Here is a 15165-nt window from a genome sequence, read left to right as displayed (position 1 = left end):
GACATTGCCCCTCTCCCAGCCCCCACCTCCACCTGCCCCAGCTCCCGGACCTTAAAAAAACCTAAATAAAACCCTGGCTGCTGCAGTGGCCTTGGGGTTTCTGGAGGCTCATGAAAGAGCCCCCCCCATGCAGCACAGGGCAGTGGGGGGCAGCAGGGCTCACCCCCTCCCCCCTGCCTGGCAGGAGTTGGTGAGTAGGGGTTTTTGTTTGTTTGTTTGTTTGTTTTTTAAAGGTCCGGGAACTGGCACAGGTGGGGCAGACATGGGGGGGGGGCTGGGAGAGTTGGCAGGGGCTGGGGGGCTCATGGTAGAGCCCCCCACATGGCGCAGGGCATTGGAGGGCAGTGGGGATTGGCCCCCACCGGGCAGGAGCCAGTTAGTGAGTGCTTTCTTTTCCCAAAGAGTCGGGAGTTGGGGCTGGGTTGGGCAGCCATTGAGAGTGGGTGGGGGATGGGGCCTGTGTGATTTGGAGATTCGGCTGATTTGGCAGCAGCCGTATCTCTGAATCAGATTCAGCCGAATTGATTCAGGACAGTGATTCAAATCACTGAATCGAGTCACTGTCTCCCAAGTTGGCCGAATCTGAAGCGAATACTAATTGCTTCCCACAGGCCTATCACCTACCCTGGAAATCTTCAAGAGGAGACTGGATGGTCACCTTGCTGAGGTCACCTGACCCCAGTTGTCTTCCCTGCTTGGTGCGGGGGCGCTGGACCCGATGATCTTCCGAGGTCCCTTCCAGCCCCTTACAATCTATGAATCTATGAAACACAGACTAAAATAGATGAATGTAAGTTCTAAAGTTTCATGTATCAAACATGTTGCTGAGATTAATACTCTATATGCAACATTTTCATTCATAGCCAATAGCTCTTATAGAGGTTGAAGAAACTATATTATGGAAAATAAATGTTATTAAAATAAAAGGGCAACAGGACAAGGGCATGAAGGAAAGATAAGGACTTATCATTGTGCTTTTTATTTTCTTTTGCAATTTATTTGACTGGGAATCCTGAGACTGATACATGTTTTTGATCCACACAGGCAGGAGGGAAGAATGATCAAACTAGCTCCCTTGTAAACTTTGAATCAACTTTTTGAAACTTGTGTGACAACTGCAAGACACTTAAATAACCTGATTTGTAGACATGTGAAGGTAACATGCTTGACATGAGGCATCCAGTCTGAAAATGAAAACTACTTATACATAGGTACATACATGTACCTATGTATCTGAAGGAAATGGCCCATACACTGAAAAAACTATGTTCTATCAAATGAAGTCACAGAGAGTAATACTGTTCTAAAATGCACATGCATGTATAGAGGGTCATCTAGATTCACCAGCTCCCTTCTCAGAGCATATACTGACCTACTAATAGAAAGCATGCCCATGATCTATGATGGGCAACATCTGGAGTGATGTTATCAAGTCTAGAGATTGATGTGCAAGGATGTGAACAGGAACTGATGTGCAAGGATGTTCTAGACAGGTGTCAAAGAATGGTTTTGAGAACAGTTGGCATGATTCTGACCACACTTACTTTGACATAAGCCTGGGCTCACTCTACTGAACTCCAAAAATTAATTGAGTGGAAAGCTAGTTTGAGAACTGAATAAATCACATTATCTTTTCCTAATTTGGTCATGTTACTCTGTTCTAAGGGTTTAAAAGCCAAAAAATAGAGAAAAGTGGACAACTGGTTGTAGTGAATTCTCCTGAAGTGTTTGGCAGCTATCTAAAGTTTACAAGAGCATGGATTTGTTCCCGTTCCATCTTTCAGCAGCCAAACAGTAGTTTGTAGACATATCAGGTACATGTTCACAGGACACGATCCTATAGTTTTTCTCCATGTGAGCAGTTGAAAAACTAAGCAGTGGTAGTATAAACTAGTCACATGAGTTAGGGTTTGAAGGAGTAGTACTTTTCTCTCCCAGAGGGATGAACAGAACAGAAATAGACTGAACAGATATGGGTGGAATGGTCCAGTATGCATCAATGCCTTTTCTATTATAGTAATCTAATAATTTGTAATTGTTTGTGCACAGCTACACAGCTTGTAAAAACTACAGTATGTAAATGGTTCTGGGACATCACTCCTCTCATTTTGGCAACACTGACGTAAACTACAGGAAGATATTTAATAATGTAGTGAAGGAGGAAAGCTGATATAACATGCTGATATATATAAATTCCTCTCGACTCACAAGGCTTTTAAACCCTTGTTCATTGCTCTGGCTCACTACTTAAGTGCAGTCAATCCTAGTTTTAACATAAAAGCTAAGTGTTGTGTAATAGTTCAGGGAGATCATATCAAGTGACTGCTAAAGTAAGAAAACAAGCTTATTTTTTATTGACCTGTGTCAGCCCTTTTCTATATTTCATTCATTTTTCTCATCAGCTACAGGCATCCAGTATGTATTTCTGTGCCCCATTTCTCCATTGGAGTATTATCAGGTTGAAGTAACAATGTTATTAGAATAGTATAAAAATGAATGGGAAAGGTTGGTTTCAACATAGGCTACAGAAGTCAAAGTGCTAAGACTGACACCTTACCTTAGCTCCAAAATACTGGTGACATTCCTTGATGGGAAGATGCGCCGAATGTAGTTAAAATCCCCAACAAAGAGGCTTCCATCAATTCCCACTGCAAGTGCCACAGGGGCCAAAAGCTTGTTTCCTTCTGCTAGACCATTGCAACTTGGGCAGGAGATGCTTCTTCTTCGTCCATTCCCCATAATACTAGTAATCACAGCTGGTTGCTGAGTTAAAAACTGATTCTCTCCATTGCCCTTATGCAGTATACCTGGAGTGAATAGAAATGCAAGGAGTTACTACAGTAATTCAGGAAGTGGGGCCTTTGGATGATTCTACATGTTACAACCAATGTGACAGTGAAGTGATCTAAAGCTGTAAGGTAAAGCATCTTTTTTTTGCATGGTCTGACAACATTGTAATGAGGTGAAGGCATTATTTTCAGGGTAGCCAGAACAAAAAACAAGAGCTATAGCGGTAAAGCTGAAAGAGTAATGATAGCTCTTTTAACCAGACAGCAGAATATCATGTCATTATGGATCATTTTCATTCATTCATTTAATTCATTATAGATTGTTTTCATTCTCTCCTGCCACGCTATGCCATGTTGCCAGAGACAGTAAATGGGGATTTATTATTTATGATCTCTGACAATACTAGAATTAGGGGACATAAAACAAAACTCGTAGGTAGAAGAACTAACAAGAGGAAATTCTTTTTCGCACAGTGTCATTATATTGTGGAACTCAGAGCTGCAAGATACAGTGGAGACTGGTAGTTTAACCCAGTTCAAAAGGGGATTGGACCAATTCTTGAAGGGAAGGTCCATCAGTCGGTACTGAATATGGTAGAAGGGGACACAGCCTCTAAATCATATCTGAACCTCTGAATGTTGGAAGCTGCCATGGGAGATGAGCAGAGACAATTCAGAAAACATGCCTGTTCACCTTCCCTCTCAACATCTGCTTTCTGTGTGAGACAGGATACTGAGCTAGATGGATACTGGGCTGAGTTTGATGCAGTACATGACACTTCTTATGTCACTAAATTTAAGGGAGAAACCTGTTACAATATTTGGGAAACAAGGTGGAAAAGAACTGGGAAAACCTGTTCATTATGGGCATGCCCATGAGCCTCAGTCAGAGCCTCTCTCTTTAATTTCCTTTGCTGCTTCTTGTGCCGAATTTTTAGTGCCTTCCTTCTTTTGCCTTTCCCATTGCCTTTTGATCTCTTTTGCACATTTTCAGGAAAAATACTGTAGAAGGAACTGCTCAAACTATTTCTTGAGGGTTTTTGTGCCACACTGCTCTCTTGACCCTTTCTGGTTCCTAGTATTGTAAGGCTCTGGCAGGCTCAAAGTAGGCAATTCTTCAGGCTTGCTTGGGATAGAGCAGTGGTTCTCGATCTTTTTAGACTCAAGGTACCCCTCTAAAACTTTTCAGAATTTAGTAGCACCCTGTTTAAAATACACACACACACACACACACACACAATTTCATATTGATTAGATCATTCATTATATATTAGGGGTGTGTGAAATGCACCATATTTGATTTGGATTTGGCCCAAAGTGGGGAGAGTGATTCAATTTGTTGATTCAGATCACTGTCCCCAATTTGATTTGGCTGAATCCAAATCTGAAGATTCAATGCTTATTCGGAGAATCAGTGATTCGGCCACAGAAACAGCTGTAAATGTTTTTTCTACATACCTTGAGGTACCAGGTGCAGCTTGTAAATGCTGAGATGGTGGGGTGGATGGAGCGTCCCACAGGAGTGTGCTGGGGCCCCCGCATACTCAGCAGGGAATCCAGAAGTGGACAGGAAATACTTCTGGTCCAGTTCTGGGTCCAGTGGGGAGCACACCAACTTGGCGATTCGCCTCAGGGGGACCCCAGGTGCCCTCCCAGACCCAGGAGGCACCAGTTGCTGAGCTATGGGGGGTGAGACCTCGCTCCCCCCAGTGTGCTTCCTGGAGGACCTGGAAGTGCTTCTGGTCCACTTCCGGGTCTGCTGCCAAACATGGTGGGGACCCCTCTATGCTCCTGTGGGATGGTCCATCTGCCCCAGCATCTCAGCATTCAGGAGTTGCCTGCTACCTTGAAGTATGTAGAAAAAAACATTTAAAGCTGTGTCTATGCCCAAATCGTCAAATCTTTCTGAATGTCTTGGAATCGATTCAGAGGGTTCCAGTTCGATTTGGGGAGATTAAAGGGTCTCTTGATTCAAATCGGATTCAGACATTCGGCCACCGAACTGGATTGAATCTCCACTGAATTGAATCAGCAACCAAAGCTTTGCACAGCCCTATTAGATATATATATATATATATATATATGTATATATATTTATATTATATTCACTGCCACCATGGCTACATGGAACTGTGCTGCACACCTCTTGCAGTGCCAGATTGGGAAGTGGCTTTGGCAGGACCATGTACTTTTGCCACAACCCTTCCAGTCGAACCCAGCATGCCATCTCCCAGAAACAGGGGCACACGGGAAAGGTAGAACTGCCTCGTGTGCCTGTTTTCAGGAAGCGTGTTAGAGTTGAACTTAAAAAAAGCTGTAACAGAAATAGGGCACCTGCCTGCATAGTGCACTGCAGGCAAGCATGCCTTTCTGCTGCAGCAACTTCTCAGTCCCGCTCTGATATGCCTCTTGAAATCAGAGGCGCACAGGGCAGCTTCACTCTGAACTTGTGTTGTAGCACCTCTGGCAGGTTCTCATGGCACCCTGGGGTGCCACAAGTGCCCCACTTGAAAAATGGAATTGAGTTATTGTGCCCCTTTCGTTACTGATGCTGCATCAACAGTTTGTATGACTGACTGTAGTATTAGTGGCTTATAGGAGGCATAAATCTATTTACATTGAAAAATATGTCACTGCTGCAAAATTTTCCAAAAGGAAAAAGTATGAAGATACCCAACGGCAGGCATTGAGTTTTGACTTGCTAGGACAAGATGGCAGGGTTTTCTCTAATGGGCCTAAATGGATCTATTTTGTCAGCCTTACATCATTTGAACAATTGGCTGAATCAGTTGGAAGTATTTTTGTAGCAGACTTAAACTATCACCAGTAGGTAAGATGGGACTATTTGGTGTGTCTGCTTGCCACACCTCTGGCTTCTATGATGTTTTATATTAGGGCAATGTTCTGACAGTTTTCCCACTTCTTAGGAATGGTGTCTCCCTGCTCACCCAGTTTGTGTGTTTTAACTCCTCTTGGATATGTCTTTCAGGAGGATTAGAGATGACATGAGCAAACACAGGGAGTTGGGAAATTCATGGAGAAGATGAATGAGACAAGAGAAAGGAGAAAAGCTTCTGAATTTAAGAAAGTGATGCTATTTAATGGACAATAGGTCCTGTGGTAAAATTACATATCATCATTTTGAGAAATAAAATGCATTTTGGACTTTACAGACTTTTTACAAATATAGCAAGAACTGCAGTGGAATGTTTTTTTCCCCAGAATTTAACAATAAATTCCTTAAAGACTCTTACAATTAAATAAATTGGCTTTGATTTTATGTAGTTCAGAAAACTGAAAATTGACTCACCACTCTTGACATTAAGTACATGGTGTTTGTCCAAAGACCAGCCTCCTAAATTTGATGGGTCTAGTTCAAATCCTTGCAGCAGTGCTGTTCTCTTCTCCCACAAAATCAAACTGGGGCAAGTCTCATATTCAAAACCCACAGAAACTAAAAAAACAAAAAACAAAAAAGAAAGATAACCTTACTGCCTTCCCAGTGGGCAAAAATGAGTGGACAATGTTCCAAATAGTTGAACAACTGGTTCTCAAACTTTGGCAATAAAAAGGAATGATTATGTTCCACTTTTTCCTTCCACAATATTAAAGTCAGATTTTTTATTTAATTCAACCTTGAAACTTGATTCCCTTCTACTCTGGAGGGACCTGATGACCTTTTCATTGAATAGCTGGCTTTGGGAAGGGACTTGATGAAGGGGGAGTAAGAAAAATCATTAAAAAAGCTAATAAAAATCCTCCTATTAGATGACAAGGTTCTAATTTTAATTAGTCTCATATTCACAATATTTATTTATATTTATTGCATGTGGCATATACTAACTCAGTTGAAAAAGGATGGTAGAGTACAGCAGCTTGCACTTGTATGTGCACGCACATGTCTGTGAGTGTGTGACTGTGTGTGTGTGTGTGTTATATCTATATTCTAACAGGATCTGTGAAAAACTAGAAGAAAGGTGATAATGTGGATTTTTTAGAAAAAGTGAAAGCATGAAAACAATTGAATCTTTAAAATAAAATGTCCTTTTTTGATTAATTGTAGTTCCTGCATCTTTTTAGCACTGCTATTTCCAGGTGAATCTAAAAACAAGATGTAAGATTTTCACAGGCATTTCTTTTCTCTTCTGCTGGAACCAAGAACTTTGGCTAGGTGAATTAAAAATGTTTATAAAACTACTGGACTGAAGCGCACTGGAAGAACCTATTATAATTTCAATTGTGCAACAGTACAAGCAACCTCTAAGAGCAATGTGCACTAGACTGCAGGTGGGCAACAAAATACCAGACATTCCAAATATTAAATTCCTTTTTTAACGACCAGTAAATACAGGAATCCTATTATTTTTTCTAACAAATGTGTGCATGACATGTCATTCAAAAATAAAATGGTGTAAAAAGGCACGGTTTGCTTTAACTATTTTTGAACAATAAGTAGATTTTTTGCAGCATTCTTAAATCAGTCACTGTAAACCAGGGAGCTGGACCTAGAGACCCACATGCTGGGCAGGAGCCACGTGGCTGTACCTTCCTCCCCAGTTTGATTGGGCATGTGATGCCCAGCGCGTACCCCCACAATTGCCACCATCACTTCCCCGCACTACCTGCTTCCTGAAGCAGCACAGCAGGGGCAAGAGGAAAAGGAGGAGGAGATGCTGGAGGCAGACAGAACTGAGCAGTACTTGGGAGGCTGCAGCCACACTGGGAGCAGCCCTGCTGGGAAGCTGTGCGTGCTGGCTGGGGCCATTGGAGGGCGCAGGCGGGAGTGTGGCACAGGTTGCAATGGGTGGGTGTGGGAGGGGCTTGGCCCCATGCAGAATGCACAGGGGCAGCCGTGGACTGGATGGGGGTGGGCAGGGAGCAGACCACACCTGCACCGCCCAGGCTCTGCTGCATGTGCCCCCTGCTCCCCTCCCCTCCTGCTGACTCCAACCCTGGCTGGCCCCTTCGACCTAGCAAGCAGGCTGACCCCCACATATATGTGCATACCCACCCACTCACAACTCCCCCTGCCCCCCCACCTAGCCCCCCTTACAATATACAAGAGTAAGACCTTATTTTGAGCGATTATATATTCACCTCTATATAAATTACTAAAAAAACATAAATCAAGACAATAATTACTCTTTGAAATATAATCATGTTATAGTAGATGCTTGATTTTTTTAAATTCTATTTGTTTACCATCTACAATCTTATACCATCTATAAGATTTTATGTGTGGGCCCCTGACAGCTCACCAAAACTCATTAAGTGGCTCGCCAGCTGAAAAAATTGCCCACCCCATTGTACATGCTACAGTTGTCATCCAAATATTTTACTATTTGAATGTGATGACATACCTACAGCATCCGACAGACCGTAAACCTTTTGACCATATGCATCTGTTTTATCCCAGATAAATGTATATGCCAAGTTGGGGGATGCTTGAAATGACTTTTGAAACAGATGCCCTTCCACAGCTACCATCAAATGAACTTTAATTAAGTTCAGAGGCACCAGAGACTGGGTCATGGTGATTTTAAGCAAAGATTTGTATCCAGCAGTACGAGAACTCAGATAGCAGAGCTTTACACTAGAGCCAGGGATCTCAATTTCTTCATGAAGAACCTGGATAGAAACACAGAGCAGACATATTATACTTATACTATGCTTCATTTGGAAGATATCTGTTTGCACTCTACTTACGAATTAATGACTTTCTACTGCTGGGAATTTGCAGCTTTGCCTTACAGCAGTGATTCAGTTTAGGTTCTGATTTCTAGATTAATAATTATTTGGTCACTGTTGTTTCCTTTTTAAAAGCACACCATTGGCAAAAGTGTAAATAAGAACAGCAGGCTTTATTGCTACTTATATGCAAGGGGGCCACAAGAGGCTGCAATTATATGAACCTGCAACTTCCTCTGACAATCGGTATAAAGCAATAGGGATGCCATAAATGAATAAAGCAGCAATAATAATAATAGCAGTGTAGATCATTAAATAACTCGTTATCATTTATCCCCATGACTAACATAAGAAGCAGCAGCAGCTTCTGGTTAGTTGCCCACACAAAGATTTTACAAAATTCTCTTGAAACAGTTTAAGCTATAGCTAGAAATATAAAAAGGCTTAATATTACATATGATAACGGAAGAGTGGAAGATAGTCAAGAGAGATGTCCAGGTGAAATAAGCTTAGCACATTTTCTTCAGACTTTATTAGTGATATCTGTCCTTTAGCTCACCTCATAGAATGGATGTACAAAGCTCCCATTTGAAATCTCATCTATACCAAGTCTAGCCAGTGCAAGGTGAAACCCTGATAACTGGTATGTCTTGGGTAGGTGGCCACTGCAGGGAGTACTTGTTTTCAATATACTTTTCACTAATGCTGTTCATACCTGGGTTTCTGGTACTATGGGATTTCGACCAGGAGCATCACTGAAGAATGTAGAAAGTGGTGATGAAATGATGACTGGGTCAGGGCGGACAAAGCCACTTAGGTCACAGCTGGGAATGGAGTTCTCCTCAGTCTTCATCACCAGAGTATCCATAGCATAGAAGCTATTCCATGGCAACCACACTGTCCTTTCTTGACTCATAAATGGGGCCCGCTCAAAGTGCAGACTTAGGGATGCCCCACCATTTGCGACCAAGTCAAACCTAGGAAAATGTGGGTTTAGCATAAGAGGTGACCATTACCATGGTAATAGCATGCCCAGCAAATGGAAATCAATGTTAAATTCAAAACACGCATATTGCTGGGTTTTTGGTTGTAGCCATGTTGGTCTAAGGACATAGCCAGGCAAGGTTCGTTGAGTATTATGTGATATCTTGTATTAGACTGAGTTGGCCCTATACTCAGTTTGTCTAATAAAAGATATCCCATTTACTCAAACATGCATATTGTGGCTGTAACTACTGGCATTTAGATGTGGACCCTTTTAAAGTCCTAAGCAGCTGGTTGGAATCCAATGAAGATCAGAAGGGACTTGAAGCCGCTCTTACAAGTCCAGTTCCTATGTGAACAAGAGTCCATATCTCAAAATTACCAAGATTGTCAGCATATTTGCTGTTACAAATAGTTTCCACTGAGAGAGCTACCCCTTATATAGCCTGACCAATGCATTATCTTTTCACTCGTAATTGTGTCCATCTAGGTATTGTGTCACGTGGAACTAATAGAGTAGCAAGGAGAAACTTGTGCAGCCTCTCTTCTGTGAACAAACAGAATTGCTGTCCCAAGGAACAATGATCTGGCACCTTTCAAGGCACTAAACAATTACTTCAAAAGCTGCTGGATTTATGTGATTTGCACATGTAGCTGTGTATCCCCCTCAACTTTTGGAGATCTGTTGAAAAGAAATAAAATACTTACTGATCCCTTTCCCACCAGGGATAAAAATGGTTAGTTTTCATGCACAAATTGGCTGATGGCAATGCAATACTGGGATAATATAAAACAATATCTTATCAGGGTTTAACTTGCTACTGCAGTACTTCACTCTTACATCAGTGTAACGTCATTAAAATCAACAACATTATACTAATGTGATAATGTAGCAGCATGGTGGAATGTAAGTAAATTTATACCCTCCCTATAGTTCAACTGATTCTTGTCAATTATTTCAGTTCAATTTTTTGGAAGATAAATACACATAACACTGCAAATATTTACAGTGCATTTGCTATGGCTGTTTTATTTTAGTTGCCATATCCAATAAATTATACAAACCATGACACTCATTTTTGTTTGGGCTGAACTTGTATGCATTTCCAATCAGATGACACAAGGGGAGAAAAGCACTTTTTCACACAGCAGGGAATTGTCTAAGTATATTCAATTAGAATCTTTTGATTATATTCTACCCCGAAGAAACTCTAAAGATACGGGATCTTCAGAAAAGAAAGACAGAGGCAGAAGGGAACTTTTAACAAAATATACTGCTCTATAATGGTACTTTTTCAGCAGTGTTGGCCTGTCTTGCATTTTAAAATGAAATATTTCTGGTCTCAGCTGGATATTGCTGTAGTCCACAAATGTTTTCATAGATACAGAGCAATTTACTTGAAAGGAAGTCTGACTGCTAACACATTATTATCAAAAGTCAGCCTTTTCATATTTATTTTCAGTTAGCATTCAAAATGCCATGTGAAAAATTACTTTTGTGTTTACTTGATAGCTCTTTGGCCCAGTAGGAATTCCATGCATGATACCACATGGTTCCACTAGATAGCACCATCTGTTAATCTGCACTGATATTACATACTAAGCAGGCACAGAATGAAATAAATACACTTACGTGCCATCCTGGCGAGTGATGGTGTAGCCGTACATTGGATACTTGACAAATGACACATTGACTCCGACGAGTGGAGTTCCATCTGTAGTCACTACTTGGCCTCTTATAAGAGACACAAGGCTGAAAAAGAAACACAATTAGTATTAGTTACAAAAACAAGGCCTATGGTGTATAAAAACAGAGAAGGAGCATTCTTGTGATCTCATTTAGTTCAATGTAACATAGATCAAAATACTGCCCAGGTCTGTTGGTACTCAAATCAAAGAAATTCATGCTTACTCTATATAGACAGATCAATATTTGGTAACTGGAAGTTAGTATGTCATCTGTTCTAGTTAAATGTACTTGCTGAACCAGGTCTTGCTACATTTCCCTGTAGAGAATAAAATGCCATATGACTTCACAGAAACAGGGTTGTTGTGAAAGTCGTTCCTAACAACGCAACATGACTTGGGATAACATTTTTTTAAAGTGCCTAAGATGGTTAGGAGTCTAAGTTCCATTTTCAAAAGTGACTTTGGCATTCAGGATCATATTTTCAAAAGTATTTAAGATTCTAAAGATGCAGATGTGCACTTAGTACTGTTTTTAAAAGTGTCTAAGGCTTAGACTAAGCAATTTAGGTGTTGAAGTCTCATTAAAATGGAAATTAGGTACTTCATCTACTCAGGTGCTTAGAAAATTGCACGAGGTGTAGATTTACTCTTTAGGTTTTTAAGTACTTTTGAAAATGTGACTCTAACAGCTCAGTCACTTCTGAAAATGGCACCTGCTGTTTTAGGTGCATAGTGACATATGGCTCTGTGTATCTGATGTACGCTGGTCTAAGTCCATTGACTTCAGTGTAACTGCTAATTGGTATAAGCATAAGTGTAACCAGATCTCCTTGCTTTTTGACAGCTATCTTTTTCTTAACAGAGTTCTCTCATCTTTTGAAGGTTGTATAACCATCAGATCAACAATATCATGTCTTCAGATATTCTACTTCTCCTGTAAGTGTCAAAGGTAAAGCTGGGAATTTTCCGACAAAATAAAACAACAGAAAAACAAAACCTGTCACAAGAATGTTTCCATGTTGACAAAACTTTCCAGAGGAAAGACTTCGCAGGATTGAATTTCAGGTCAAAACCAGAGAGATACTTATCCCAGAATAGTCATTAGCTTATGACACTAACCTGGGATGTAGGAGAATTAGGGACTTGAATCTTTCTGTCTTCCATATCCCAGATACCACCTAAGCATAAGACAACTGGCTATTCTGAGATGGGTCTCTCTCTCTCCTTCTTCCAGAAAACGTTCACAAGTTCTCAGTTTCATCCAAATGCACAGTGGGAAACTTCGGTGGGTTAGGAAAACTGCCTTGCTCTTAGAAGCTCCTAACTTGTTGCTACTTTGAATATTTCTTGTTCTAATATCAACTTTTGTCCTCTAATACTCTGTTAATCTCTCAATGTCAGTCAAAACAGAGATGGAAAGGCACCATATAGAATATCGGTGGTTTGGACAATTAATTTTTCAAATTAAGTTGCATAAGTCTCATCCACATTTTTGAATGTCTGACATATGTAAACCTTGCCTTGTATATCCCTATGTCCTACACCTAGTTTTCATGTTGTCAATAGGAAAAAATAGGAATTTGTCTAAATAATGAATATGGAAAATACAATTGAGTTTCAAGTTAAAAATCCCCATTTCACCATGAAATGTTTGCACTATTTTCTTCTACTTTCTATTTGCATCTATGCGGAAGAGCTAGAACATGAAAGGCTTCATTTTTGAGCTGGCAGACAAGGTAAATCTGATATATTTTATTAGACCAACTCAAATAGTTGGAAAAAAATCTTCTTTGCAAGCTTTTGGGTATAAATACCCTTCTTCAGGGTGAGGAAGCATCTGCAGTTGGTTTGTGCTCTTCCTGGGTGGAATGAATAGTAAAAAAGCCAGAGGCTGGTACGCATGCAAGAAAGCCAGTCAATGAAGATGAACACTGAGGAGTCAGCAGGTGAGAGAAAGGTTGGGCGAGGGGAGGGGAATGAATGTAGCTGGTAAATAGTAGAGAGTTACCTGGGAAGTCAGATGTTAGGCAGGTTATAATGTGTCAAAAATCCAATGTCTATATTTAGTTCATGGTTTTTTGTATCCAGTAGGTTGACAAAGTGAAGTTCATAGGCTTATCTGTGAAAGGTGTTTTGAAAATTCCCTTTGAGGATTAGAACTGAGGGATTGGAGAGAGAGTGATTTTTTTTTTGTGAGAAATGTGCCCCCACAGGTACTTGGGTATTCTTGTCTTTGATGCATTTTTGGTGTGCATTCATTCTGGTATGCAGTTCTTTGATCTCTCCTATGTATTTTCCATCAGGGTATTTGGTGCATTGGATGAGATATACAGGAGACCCTCGCCATTCACAGGGAATATGTTTTCATATCCCCCACAAATGGCGAAATCTGCAAATAAGGCCTGGTGGCTGGGGGGGCACAGCTGTGCTGCTGATGGTGGGAGCCAAGTGCTGGTGGCAGGAGCACGGTGGTGGCAAGTGCAGACCTCCTGAGGAGGTGTATTTAAGATGCGGGTTCGATATTCACAAATATTTGAAACCATGAATGCTGAACCCGTGAATAGTGAGGGTTTCCTGTATTATGTTTCTGGAGGTGCATAACAGCCTCTGGCTTCTTTACTATTCATTCCATCCAGAAAGAGCACAGACCAACTGCAGATGCTTTCTCAACCTGACACAGGGTATTTATACCCAAAAGCTTGCAAATAAGAATTTTTCCAATTAGCTGAGTTGGTCTAATAAAAGATAACAGATTTAGCCAAAGAACCTTGTCTGCCTATGTCCTTAGACCAACACAGCTACAACCTATACCCCTGCAACATGGAAGATACTATTTTTTAACTGACCCTGTGCTGGCCGGACTTTTCCTTAATAGATTTTGGGTAATTTGGCACGTGTAAAATTTGGCACGTGTAAAATCTTGACACCTACAGCACCTGGACTGACTCCTAGCTTTAAGACGAGGGAATTAACTCGTGCTTTTTGCCAAAATCTGTCAAAATTCACATGAATTTTGGGGTAGATATAATGCTAGATATAATGGGTATCCCCCCAAAGGTCAACTGGTGAAGAGTTTCAGATCCCAGGACACATCTGTCTTTATTAGCAATACCAGGGATTATTTTTAGACCTTTTTATGAACTCTGAAATGTTTAAAATGCTCTAATGTGAATTTCTAATTGCACTCCATTGGCTACTTCATTTTTCTGTTATTCCAGCTGCATTCTCTTGATAGCAAAGAAGAAAGACCTAACTAATTCATGAAAATAATCCCTTCTAGTGCTTTTTGTAGATATTAAATCAAGATTTATTGACCTTCTGGGTCAAATATTAATTTTTGAAATTAGCATATTGTATCATGATATTGACCTCCATAAAAATCCATGCTTGTTGTAGAAAATATAACTCAGAATGCTTTAGAACAAGCCAAAGATATTTATATTACTAGTTTTTTTCTCAACTTATCCTCTTTTAATAATCACTTATACATGTAGAAGATTGCAAAGAAGGCTACCATGTGATTTTTTAAATCTATATTTTCTCAAAATCTTTAACAGTATTAGTCACACACCTTTATTCTACAGTGTCCTTTATATTTTTAAATATCATAGTTAAAGTGTTATCAAAATTGATAATATAAATTCATTGCTATCTGTGATTACTTCCATGCAATAATAAATTTGCAGGTAGCAGAAACTAACATATAAGTTAATGTGGTTCTTCATTCATGCCATTTGTGTTCCTCTTTTAAATCTGTTTTCAGGGCTATTTCCTCATAGAAGCTTGAAAACAATTATTTTCCTCATCCAATTTTGTTCCTTCTTCCACCTGATAGAAATCAAATGTGAATGGAGGTGAAATTAACATGGCTCTTTTTGTTCAACAGCTTCATTTAACCACATCTCTGTTCGTGCACCAGAGGGATCAGTGAGATCAACATGATTTTGGCAATCACATTTGTGTTATTAGTTCCTTTGCAAGAATTGTGGGGGGGGGGGGGGGGGAAAAAAATTTT

The 15165-nt window shown here is 40.3% G+C and overlaps 1 protein-coding gene across 7 annotated transcripts in view; it reads right to left on the bottom strand.

The window, feature by feature from the left end:
- Nucleotides 1-15165, bottom strand: part of TENM2 (teneurin transmembrane protein 2) — a 1374704-nt gene that overhangs the window by 62636 nt on the left and 1296903 nt on the right. For all 7 annotated transcript variants that reach the window (XM_019506504.1, XM_019506506.1, XM_019506505.1 and 4 more), the window contains 5 exons: nucleotides 11095-11214; nucleotides 9193-9454; nucleotides 8150-8417; nucleotides 6100-6243; nucleotides 2558-2807 (listed from right to left, as the gene is read on the bottom strand). In XM_019506504.1, coding sequence (XP_019362049.1) covers nucleotides 2558-2807; nucleotides 6100-6243; nucleotides 8150-8417; nucleotides 9193-9454; nucleotides 11095-11214 — 1044 coding nt within the window. The remainder of the gene's footprint in view (nucleotides 1-2557; nucleotides 2808-6099; nucleotides 6244-8149; nucleotides 8418-9192; nucleotides 9455-11094; nucleotides 11215-15165) is intronic.

This window comes from Gavialis gangeticus, unplaced genomic scaffold, assembly GCF_001723915.1.
Source record: "Gavialis gangeticus isolate Ggan-Ray unplaced genomic scaffold, GavGan_comp1, whole genome shotgun sequence".
Lineage (NCBI taxonomy): Eukaryota > Metazoa > Chordata > Crocodylia > Gavialidae > Gavialis > Gavialis gangeticus.
The sequence above is the reverse complement of the archived record's forward strand: the minus strand, read 5'-3'. Positions and strand labels throughout refer to the sequence as shown.